The 11,471-nt window shown below is 49.6% G+C and overlaps 3 protein-coding genes across 3 annotated transcripts; 1 reads left to right on the forward strand and 2 right to left on the reverse strand.

The window, feature by feature from the left end:
* LOC123043907 (uncharacterized) lies at positions 1 to 1,214 on the forward strand. Its single transcript, XM_044466499.1, has 2 exons — positions 1 to 256; positions 360 to 1,214. The coding sequence occupies exons 1-2, from the start codon at positions 114 to 116 to the stop codon at positions 1,072 to 1,074; spliced, it is 858 nt and encodes a 285-aa protein (XP_044322434.1). The 5' UTR covers positions 1 to 113; the 3' UTR covers positions 1,075 to 1,214.
* On the reverse strand, positions 1,177 to 2,807 carry LOC123043908 (uncharacterized). The gene is made up of 5 exons (XM_044466500.1): positions 2,372 to 2,807; positions 2,218 to 2,295; positions 1,977 to 2,076; positions 1,738 to 1,880; positions 1,177 to 1,638 (listed from the first exon to the last, which is right to left on the reverse strand). The coding sequence occupies exons 1-5, from the start codon at positions 2,666 to 2,668 to the stop codon at positions 1,402 to 1,404; spliced, it is 855 nt and encodes a 284-aa protein (XP_044322435.1). The 5' UTR covers positions 2,669 to 2,807; the 3' UTR covers positions 1,177 to 1,401.
* A 5,047-nt stretch (positions 2,808 to 7,854) lies between these two features.
* Positions 7,855 to 9,019, reverse strand: LOC123043910 (uncharacterized). The gene is made up of 2 exons (XM_044466502.1): positions 8,254 to 9,019; positions 7,855 to 8,138 (listed from the first exon to the last, which is right to left on the reverse strand). Exon 1 carries the CDS (start codon positions 8,995 to 8,997, stop codon positions 8,335 to 8,337), a length of 663 nt encoding a protein of 220 aa, XP_044322437.1. The 5' UTR covers positions 8,998 to 9,019; the 3' UTR covers positions 7,855 to 8,138; positions 8,254 to 8,334.
* Between the last annotated feature and the right edge of the window lie 2,452 nt (positions 9,020 to 11,471).

Raw genomic sequence — 11,471 nt, forward strand, 5'->3', positions numbered from 1 at the left:
TCGCGCGCTGTGGGCGCACCAAACTGTTCAAACTTCAAACACTACGGCTCAATATATACTGGATCTCAGCCCCGCACTCCCGCATCAGGCTAGGTCCGGCGACACGGCCGGACATGGCATCCAATTCCACACCATCAAGCACCCCCGCGAGCAAGGTGCCGAAAAGCCATCGCCGGCGCCGAACGAAGCGCGCCCGCGTCGGCGATGGATCATCCGCCGCCGCAGAGTCGACGGTGCACGCCCCCGCCAGCGAATGGTATGATCTGCATTTGCCTTTCCGTTTCATTCTTTATCCAAAAGCTTATCGTCTGTCGCGCCGGCCTGACTCGATGCTTCGTCCATTTTCTGGCCGCGCGCAGGCGGGACTGGGCGAGCCTGGGGTCCGGGCCGGCGTGGCTGATCGCGGACCGCGTGCTCTCCCGCGACGTCGCCGACTACGTCCGCTTCCGCGCGTCGAGCAAAGCGTGGCGGCGTTGCACGGCGGACCCGCAGGCCGACGCCCTCGACCCACGGTTCCACCCGCGGTGCTGGACCATGCTCCAGGACGTTGTGAGCCGCGGCCTTCGCTACCGGTACAGCCGCTTCAAGAACGACGCCACCGGCGAGCACATCCGGATGACGATCCGGGGGCTGAACGGCCGGGACGGCCGCACGCACCTCGCGCGCACGTCCCAGGGCCTCCTCGTCCTGCTCAACAAGAAGACCGACGCCGTGTTCGTGGTGAACCCGGTCACCGGCGCCCGCGCAGACCTGCCGCCGGTGACCGCGCTGCTGTCCGGCTTCTGGCGGGCCGATGTTTTCCCGAGATGGCCCCACGAGGTCCACTTCGGCGTGGAGCTGACCTACGATTCCGCGATCGTGATCAATTTGCACGGGCTGCTGGGCGTCGCGAGACCCGGCGACGAGCGCTGGGCAGAGGTGGAGTGGGAGGACCCGATACTCGGACCAGTCTTGTCGTTCGCAGGCCGCGTGTACTGCTTCGTGGATGACGCTGCCATGGTGCTGGAGACCTCGCCGGACCACCCGCCGAGGCTGTCCAAGGCTGATCATAATCCCTTCGGTTCAGTGCCGTGACCGAGGCCTGGCCTAGTTGCACTTGGCAGCAAAAACTTTGTTGTTTTTAGAGTAGCTACTAATAACTGGCACACAAATGTCAGCAATTCGGCACAAACTTCAAACTTCAGAGACTTCGTGTTTTTTATATGAATGTTTTGATCAAGTTCTTCCTTCCTACACTGTTACAGTACACATGTTCCTCGTGCTCGAGCGCCGATCCCCAACCGCGAATCGATTCGTTCTCTTCTTAGCACGTCGGGGTCGATGCATCGATCGATCAGATATCAACCTACATGTACATGTACATCACGAGGCCATGGCCTCTGAGCGAGTGGCACGGTTCAGCTACAAGTGGGGCATGACCGACTCCTCGTGCTCGGGCCGGTGGAGGTTGTGCAGGATGTAGAGGGAGGCCGAGGAGAGGAAGATGCAGACCGAGTAGCTGAGGAGGTCCAGCCCCGTGGTGATCTTCACCATCTTGCTCCGCTCGAACATCTTCACCAGCAGGATCATCACGATGACGTGCCCCACCTTCGTCTTGAGCTCGTCCAGCGACGTGATCTTCATCCACTTCGGCCTCTCCTGCAACAACGACGGCACGAGACGAACAAAGTTCAGGTTTCTGAATCTGAATTTGTACTAACAAAACTTGTTGAATGCTTTGACTGGGATCGGTATCACCTTGAGAGCGAACATCCCAAACAGCGACGATCCCTGCAGAGCCCGGTCGGATCCGGAGGGTAAATCGTTGGACGCGTTGCTGATGAACAGCCCGTAGAGGCCCATCCCGAAGATCAGCATGACAGTTCCAGCAAGATACACATCTGCAACAGCAAAGTGAAAAAATTTACAGTGTCAGTAGCAGTTGGTGTAAATCCAGTCATCATGTGTATCAATTCGACAGAGAATATTTCAGTTACCAATGGCCTCGACGACCTTGAGGACCATCTGCCCTGTATGTACACCTTTGGCGCAGCTCGTCCAGTAGACGCAGTACGCCTCTTTTATGTACACACATCCCTGATCACCAACCGATACAAGATTCTTAATTACATCCATCTGAACGATGTTACTCACTAATAACAAAGTCAAAAAGTACTGTAATTATGTCTGGTTATCTGAATCGTGAGGAACTGCAGAGATGAGACTGAGAGAAGTTACATTGAGGAAGCAGAGGAGGGAGCCCGCCAGCGATCCGGCGACGGCGAGGAGAGCCAGGAACCGGAAATCGAAGATGATCTGCGCGAGGAACAGCATCAGCCCAGGCGCCATACCACGCAAACGATAGGCATAAGATGCGCGTCCGCGTGCTTACCCTCTCGACGGTGGTCTCGATGGTCGTGGACCTAGCGGTGCCGGAGACAACGGCGCCGTTGGTCCCGCCGTAGTCGAGCGCCTTGGCCTTGGACCCCTCCGAGCCGCGCAGCACCGCGTCCACCGCGGCGGTCGCGCCGTCGCCCCCGGACGGCGAGGACGCGGCGGCCGAGGCGACGACCGCGCCGAACCGGGACGGCCGGCGGTAACTAACCAGGCTCGTCGTCTCCCCTCGCCGAAACGCCGGGGCGGTGGCGTTGACCGGCGCGAGGCAGCCGCGCAGCAGCAGTAGTGCCATGACCCACGCCGCGCGTAGCGAGCGTTGCTTGCCGGACAATGCGCACGAGCGAGGAGTGAGGCGACCGGCTGGCTGCTCGGGACTGTGTGGCTGGCTGGCGCGGTTGTTTTCGAGTGGAGTGGAGTGAACCGAGTGTGAGGAGAAGAGAGGTTTATCGGGGGCATGAACGACGACGACGACGTCGCTGTCGGCGATGTGGTTTGTAGCACATGGCGGCGAGCAGTTTGTGGCGCGGAGGTTTGTTGCTTCTCGGGCCAGCATCATCTCACGGGCCGACATCCAAAAAATCGAGGGTACAAAACTGAGCTTGCTCAACTCGAAGAGTAGGTCAACATAGTGCTAAACTTATCGTCCCATGACTTTTTCAAAAGTATAAAAATGGTCGTTCAACTCAAAAAACATGAAAAGCCCCTTAATTTTTAAAACCGGATAATTCAAAAACCAGATTGACCTGCGGGCTCTACTATGAAAATTTTCAATTCCGGTGATGCAGTTCCCTGCAATATCTTGGCCTGCCATTGCACCTCAAAAAAAGATAACCAGAGCTGATCTGCAACGAACCTTTGACAAGCTCGCTTCGAGGTTGCAGCCGTGGAATAAGGATTTGCTTCCTAGCAACGCTCGCCTTCAGCTTGTTAACTCGTTCTCTCTGCTATTCCCTCATACCTCATCTCAAGGTGTCATTTTTTTTTAAAAAAGAGAGAGCTCCCTCTCCAATTTTCATATATCAGAAACCACATTGTCTTTCCTAAACAAACCACCAGCAACATCATCTCCATGCTCAGGCTGGACATTTGGACCATCAAAAAAGTCGACAAGTTAAGGCACGATTTCTTATGGACATCTAATCAGATGCTTCTGGAGGGCATGGCCTTAGTCCATTGGGCAACTGTCTGCCATCCAAAGAACTTGGGGGGCCTCGGTGTCTTGGATCTGCGTTTCGATCATGCTCTCTCTCTTTGTTGGAAATAGTACGAGTGGATGAACGTTGACCGGCCTTGGGTAGGTTCTCAGACCCCTAGTGACGCTGATGGTATCACTCTGTTCCAAGCAGCAACGTCCATTCTCTAGGCAATGGCTACAAGACCTCATTCTAGCATGATAGATGCCTCCAGCCTTCATGGCTCCTCACCTGCCACCTTTAAGCACTCGTAAACATTTTGGTCCAGCGGGCACTTCACAATCACCTCTAAGCTGGGTAAATTCACCCAATTCTGGCAGTTGATTGAGCAGGTCCAGCTGCAACCAGATTCAAAGGATGTTGTTTTGTGGAATTATTCCAACTCAGGTGTTTACTCTGCTCACTCTGCACTTTCATTGGCTCGTACTCCACTTGCAACTTCTCCAAGCTCTGGAAAGATAAGGTCGAGCACAAATGGCACTTCTTCACTTAGCTTTCCGTTCGTGGCTACTCCCTCCGTTCGGAATTACTCGTCCAAGAAATGAATGTATCTAGATGTATTTTAGTTGTAGATACATCCATTTTTGTGACAAGTAATTCCGAACGGAGGGAGTAGATCCTCTCCAATGACAATCTTTCCACCAGGGGATTGGCCAACAATCAGTTGTGCAACCTCTGCGACTAGGTTGCGGAAACTCCTCTACATCTCATCCTCAAATGCTCCTTTGCCAAGGAGGTTTGGCTGATGGTGGCAGATTGAAGTGGCTTCCCAGACCCATTACTAATGATGATCTGACCACCTCCATTTCATCTTGGTGGAATGATTTCACCTGCCCATGGACGACAAACGCATTTCCTCAGCTATCTACACTTGTTGGAACCTTTGGAGAGAGGGGAATAGGCAGGTGTTTGAGCACACTTTCGTGCAAGGTCCTTGAGTTCTACACCTGATTAAGCAAGACTTGCTACTGCTAACTGTGAAAATGAACCTCCCCTAAGCCTGACTAATGTAAGCTCTATTTCTGTTAAGTGCGTGATGCATTTCTGCGGCCATAGGTTGTGCTTTGTAATCCTACTCCTCTAAGATTATCTATTCTTAATCATAGGCCATCATTGTCAGTTCCTCAAAAAAATCCTCAAAACTTCTCCCTATTTTAAAAATTCAAATCTTTAGGTTATAAATAAAGTCAATATTTGAAGAGATTAAAATTTTGCTGAGCTAGCAGACCCCTATAGTTTAATAATCCCCTAAATTTTTGGTTTGTTAATTCTTCCAACCTTTGGTCAAACAATTGAAACAAAATTATCACATTTCAAAGCAAACATAAACAATTAAAATGCATCATATCATAATTGAAGTAGGGCATAAATAAATTTCATCCAATCGATCAAACCATAACTATAGTTTCTATTAAAAGGCACCAAATTAACAAGTTCGCTAAAAAATCCCAACACATGGTGAACCAAGAGCCATCCTAGCATGGACCTCATGCAATTGCATCATCACAATCGGCACCACCACCACCACCACACATCTTAGTCAGGATGTCCCCACGATCGAACTCCCAATATTATTTTGCCTTCTCATCCATGTTGCTAGGATCCATGAGCATGATAACTGAAGGAAATATGCCCTAGAGGCAATAATAAAGTTGTTATTTTATATTTCCTTATTCATGATAAAGGTTTATTATTCATGTTAGAATTTTATTGATCGGGAACTTAAATACATGTGTGAATACATAAACAAATACCGTTTCCCTAGTAAGCTTCTACTAGACTAGCTCGTTGATCAAAGATTGTTAAGGTTTCCTAAACATAGACATGTGTTGTCATTTGATAACATGATCACATCATTAGGAGAAGGATGTGATGGACAAGACCCATCCGTTAGCTTAGCATATTGAAGTTTATTGCTATTGCTTTCTTGATGACAAATACATATTCCTTAAACTATGAGATTACGCAACTCCCGGATACTGGACGAATACCTTGTGTGCTATAACATCATAACGTAATTGGGTGATCATAAAAATGCTCTATAGGTATCTCTGAAGGTGTGTTTGTTGAGTTGGCATAGATCGAGATTACGATTTGTCACTCCGAGTGCAAGAGAGGTATCTCCAGGCCCTCTCGGTAATACACATCATAAGAAGCCTTGCAAGAAAAGTGACTAAGGAGTTAGTTGCAAGATGATGTATTACGGAACGAGTAAAGAGACTTGCCAGTAACGAGATTGAACTAGGTATGAAGATATCGACGATTGAATCTCGGGCAAGTAACATACCGATGGACAAAGGGAATTACGTATGTTATCATAAGGTTCGACCGATAAAGGTCTTCGCAGAATATGTAGGAGCTAATATGGGCATTCAGGTTCCTCTATTGGTTATTGGTCAGAGAGGTTTCTCGGTCATGTGTACATAGTTCTCAAACCCGTAAGGTCCGCATGCTTAACGTTCGTTGACGATATAGTGTTATATGAGTTATATGATTTGGTAACCGAATGTTGTTCGGAGTCCCGGATGAGATCACAGACATGAAGAGGAGCTCTGGAATGGTCCGTAAGTAAAGATTGATATATATATATATATATATATATATATATATATATATATATATATACAGACGGTCTATTCTGCTAATATTAGCAGAATAACTATTCTGCACACCACTTCGGCACTGCACGCTGAACAGAAGCGCACTGCATCATTTTGACGACGAGCACTGCAACAGAGACTAGTGAACTTCGCGTCAAAAAAAATTACATGCAGTGTTTTTCTGGTACTGTTTTCGCTCTAGTTTTTAATCGTTTATCGGAACGAGGCGTATAATATACCGTTAAAAAGCTATGGATTAGGCGCAACTTCGCCATGTTGAACACTTTTCGAGATTCCTTGCGGTTTAAGAGCAGTTTCAAAAACGGCGCGGCGGACGATGAGTGGCAGCGAGCGTTTTTTCGTGATTTCTTCTAAACCGCTCGTCGGAATGAAGCAAACGATATGCCCTTGGATAGATATCGTCGAGGCGCATCTTTTCCATATATAAATCTATCTCTAATTCGTTACGGTTTAAGAGCAGTTTCAAATTTACTAAATCGCGGAATTCTGTTTTTTCAATTTTTTTCAAATTTTCGGTACTGTTTTCGCTCTAGTTTTTAAACCGTTTGTCGAAACAAGGCGTGTAATACGTCGTTGGAAAGCTATGGACAAGGCGCAACTATCATATGTTGGAATGGTTTTGAGATTCCTTACGGTTTTAAGTTAATTTTGAAAATCGTGCGGCGGAGGACGAGTGATAGCGGCCGTTTTTTTGAAATTTTTACAAACCGGTTGTCGAAATGATTCAAATGATATGCCGTTGGAAAAGATATGGACGAGACGCAACTTTTTCATGTAGAACATTCTCTCTAATTCTTTACTGTTTAAGAGGAATTTTGAATTTACCGAAATGCGGACACTCTGTTTTTCGCGACACCCAAATCGACGTGCATACTTCATCCGACTAAAAACCGCACTACATCGGACGAAAAACCACTCTGCATCAGACGGGTAAGAGAACTGCATGATTTCTTTAATTCAAACATAATTTTTTTAAGGACGAGAAAGTAGAGTGCACTTCACATCGGGTGTAAATGAACCACAACACTACCAAGAAATGAACCGCATTACTTTTTTTGCTTCCGTAACAATTTTTTGCACTTACGGGATGAACAACATCATACGGCCGATCGCACTGCTTCAAAATGAAAACCGCACTGCATCAGACAGGCAAGTGAACCCCGTAAGTTTTCTCTTTTTTCGAACTTTTTTACGCTTATTTGTGAACCTCATGGTCAAAGTTAGTGAACTGCGTGGCCCAGACTAAAGAACTGCATTGTTTCGGTTGATGTAAGTGAATCACAGGGTAGAAACTAGTGGACTTCATCTAAAAAGAAACTAACTTCTTTCTGTGTTGATTTTTTATTGTTCTACAAAGGGAACCATGGGAGTGAACTGCAAACATACATACACCACATTGCAAGCATACAGAAAACAAGTGAAATGGCCACATGTGACAATACAAATTGTTTTTCTAAAAACACATGACCGATGGGGTGTACTGCAGACATACACACACCACATTGCAGGCATATACAAAAAGGAACTGCATGCACATGATGCTTCCTTTTTCTCGCATATACAAAAGTACAAGTGAACCGCATCAAAAAAGAAAGAATACTGCTTGTGGTTTTATTAACAGAAGTGAAGCACCAAATTCTTGTCAAAACAAGAGCAAAACAGCAAACTTTTCCAGTTTTTTGGAATGAAACGGACTGAAGCACGAGGCCACCGAACTGCCTGGGAGTCATCTGTAGTCTGCTGGCTCGTTGGTGGAGAAGCAGAGCACCTCCCTGTTGTAGCTGCTAGCCCGAGGAGCAGAGCCTCCCCAACGTCGGCGCGTGTAGTCACCGCCGGGGGTGGATTTTGTCAGCGGCGGGTGACAGAACACAGATCCGTCCCCTGGCACAGCTGTGGCAGAGGGATCCCAGCCATGGTCGTCGTGGCCTCCCTCGCCCTGCTCCCTGCACTAGAAAATGATTTTTTTTTCAATGAATCACATAGTGAACTGCAAGAAAGGAAGAGAGAATCGGGGGACTAATAGATGCTTTGTTGTTCGAAGAAGAATAGAAGGAAGAGGGCACCTTGATGGTAAACATCATCGCAAATCTCGTGTTCCATGCCTCAATGAGATCTGGTGGTTGGGCGCCCTGATCCGGTGTGTCCTAACCTCCACCGCCCCTCCTCACCATGACGAGCATAGCGACCTCACCCCGGATGGGGCGGGAGTAGAATGGGCGGGGCGGGATGGGGTAGGAGGAAACCTCCAGGCGCACTGCAGCATCGGGGCAACCGAACCCCGACGAGAAGCGGGGCGAACTGCACCCATGTGGGGCACCGTCGAGGTAGGTGGTGGCGAGGTAGGGGCCGGAGGGCCCAGATCTGGCGCCGGAGCGGCGTAGGGAGGTGAGGACCCGCCGAACCAGAACGGCGTAGAGGAGTACCTCCGCCTCTGGCCGTTGACGGAAGTGGAGGGGGAGGTGCTGCTTCCGCAACGGTGGCATCCAGGAGAGGAGGCGGGACGGGGAGCTGGTCCGGCCACGGCCGCGCGCGGGATGACGCCTTTGGAGGCGGATCCGACTGGATCCGGCACCAGGAGAGGTCGCGGTGGTGTCCACCTGGGTGAGGAAGGGTGGCGATGCAGGGAGTCCACGACCCCAGTTGGAACGGTGGTCGGGGGAGGCGGCGGTGACGCCGGAGATAGAGCTGGATCCGGCGGATCCTGGGATGGCCGAAACGGGGGAGGTAGGAAAGGTGGTGCTCGGGGCAGGGCGGCGCTCGGGTGGGGCGTTCGGGAGGGGGGCGCGGTTGCCGTCGGCAGTGTGCATCCGGCGCGCGGCAGAAAGTGGTTGCAGGTGGCGCGCGGTGGTGGGGGCGGTGGTGGGTGGGTGGGGGTCATGGGGGAGGGAGAAAGCACGACTAGGGGGTGTTTAACGTGGGTGGGTGGGGTGCTTTTTTCTCCTTTGCGTTGCGGCTCGGTTGACTCGATCTGGGTGTTATCAGAATAAGCACCGGGTGTGCAGAATAAGGTCTTAAGGGGGTGTTATCATAATAGACCCACCCTATATATATATATATATATAACGATGGTATTAGGACACCGGAAGTGTTTCGGAGTGTACCGGGTAGTCATCGGAATGCCGGAGGGGGTACCGGGCACCCCCGGGAGGGTAATGGGCCTATTGGGCCATTAGAGGGGAGCACACCAGCCCACAAGTGGCTGGCGTACCTGAAGGAAATATGCCCTAGAGGCAATAATAAAGTTATTATTTATTTCCTTATTTCATGATAAATGCTTATTATTCATGCTAGAATTGTATTAACCGGAAACTTGATACATGTGTGAATACATAGACAAACAAAGTGTCACTAGTATGCCTCTACTTGACTAGCTCGTGAATCAAAGATGGTTAAGTTTCCTAGCCATAGACATGAGTTGTCATTTGATTAATGGGATCACATCATTAGGAGAATGATGTGATTGACTTGACCCATTCCCTTAGCTTAGCACTTGATCGTTTAGTATGTTGCTATTGCTTTCTTCATGACTTATACATGTTCCTATGACTATGAGATTATGCAACTCCCGTTTACCGGAGGAACACTTTGTGTGCTACCAAACGTCACAACGTAATTGGGTCATTATAAAGGAGCTCTACAGGTGTCTCCGAAGGTACTTGTTGAGTTGGCGTATTTCGAGATTAGGATTTGTCACTCCGATTGTCGGAGAGGTATCTCTGGGCCCTCTCGGTAATGCATATCACTATAAGCCTTGCAAGCAATGTGACTAATGAGTTAGTTGCGGGATGATGCATTACATAACGAGTAAAGAGACTTGCCGGTAACGAGATTGAACTAGGTATTGAGATACCGACGATCGAATCTCGGGCAAGTAACATACCGATGACAAAGGGAACAATGTATATTGTTATACAGTTTGACCGATAAAGATCTTTGTAGAATATGTGGGAGCGAATATGAGCATCCAGGTTTCGCTATTGGTTATTGACCGGAGACGTGTCTCGGTCATGTCTACATTGTTCTCGAACCCGTAGGGTCCGCACGCTTAAATTTCGATGACGATTATATTATGAGTTTATGTGTTTTTATGTACCAAAGGAGTTTGGTGTCCTGGATGAGATCGGGAACATGACGAGGAGTCTCGAAATGGTCGAGACGTAAAGATCAATATATTGTACGACTATATTCGGACTTCGGAAAGGTTCCAAGTGATTCCGGTATTTTTCGGAGTACCGGAGAGTTACGGGAATTCGCCGAGGAGTATATGGGCCTTATTGGGCCATACGGGAATAGAGGAGAGAGGTCAAAAGGAAGGAGGCCTGCGCCCCCCCTCTGCTTTGAATTGGACAAGGGGTGCAGCCCCCTTTTCCTTCTCCCTCTCCTCCTCTTTCCTTCTCTCCTACTCCAACAAGGAAAGGAGGAGTCCTACTCCCACCAGGAGTAGGACCCCCCCCTTGGCGCGCCCTCCTCCTAGGTTGGCCGCCTCCCCCCTTGCTCCTTTATATACGGGGGCAGGGGGCACCTCTAGACACAACAATTGATCCCTAGGATCTCTTATCCGTGTGCGGTGCCTCCTTCTACCATAATCCACCTCGATAATATCGTAGCGGTGCTTAGGCGAAGCCCTGCGTCGGTAGAACATCATCATCGTCACCACACCGTCGTGCTGACGGAACTCTCCCTCAAAGCTCAGCTGGATCAGAGTTCGAGGGACGTCATCGAGCTGAACGTGTGCTGAACTCGGAGGTACCATGCGTTCGGTACTTGATCGGTCGGATCGTGAAGATGTACGACTACATCAACCGCGTTGTGCTAACGCTTCCGCTTTCGGTCTATGAGGGTACGTGGACACACTCTCCCCTCTCGTTGCTATGCATCACCATGATCTTGCGTGTGCGTAGGAAATTTTTGAAATTACTTCGTTCCCCAACAGTACCCCCCTATGGCAGCCGGCCAAGTGGGAGAAAGGAAAGGGGGGATTCGGCCTCCCTGTTCCTTCCCTCTCCCCCCTCTCCCTTTTTCCCTCCGGCAAATATGGAAGAGAGGGCACGGCCAAGGGCAGGTGCCTAAGTAGGATTTGGCCCTACTTGGGGTGCCCCTTGGTCTCTCCCCTCTCCCCCTACCTATATATATGTGGGAGGGGGGCGCCACACATAACGACGACAATTGCTTAGCCGTGTGCGGCGCCCCCCTCCACCGTTTACACCCTCGGTCATTTTTTCGTAGTGCTTAGGCAGAGCCCTACGAAGATAACTTCACCATCACCATCACCACGTCGTCG

The sequence above is a fragment of the Triticum aestivum genome, chromosome 2B (assembly GCF_018294505.1).
Source record: "Triticum aestivum cultivar Chinese Spring chromosome 2B, IWGSC CS RefSeq v2.1, whole genome shotgun sequence".
NCBI lineage: Eukaryota > Viridiplantae > Streptophyta > Magnoliopsida > Poales > Poaceae > Triticum > Triticum aestivum.

Bases quoted from the DNA above. Each gene is read 5' to 3' on its own strand.
- LOC123043908 (XM_044466500.1), bottom strand. From the start codon at position 2,668: ATGGCACTACTGCTGCTGCGCGGCTGCCTCGCGCCGGTCAACGCCACC. The intron at 2,077-2,217 runs GTAACTTCTCTC...GTTGGTGATCAG, and splicing joins CCCTCCTCTGCTTCCTCAAT to GGATGTGTGTACATAAAAGA. The intron at 1,639-1,737 runs GTGATACCGATC...TCGTTGTTGCAG, and splicing joins TTGGGATGTTCGCTCTCAAG to GAGAGGCCGAAGTGGATGAA.
- LOC123043910 (XM_044466502.1), bottom strand. From the start codon at position 8,997: ATGCACACTGCCGACGGCAACCGCGCCCCCCTCCCGAACGCCCCACCC.
- LOC123043907 (XM_044466499.1), top strand. From the start codon at position 114: ATGGCATCCAATTCCACACCATCAAGCACCCCCGCGAGCAAGGTGCCG. The intron at 257-359 runs GTATGATCTGCA...GGCCGCGCGCAG, and splicing joins CACGCCCCCGCCAGCGAATG to GCGGGACTGGGCGAGCCTGG.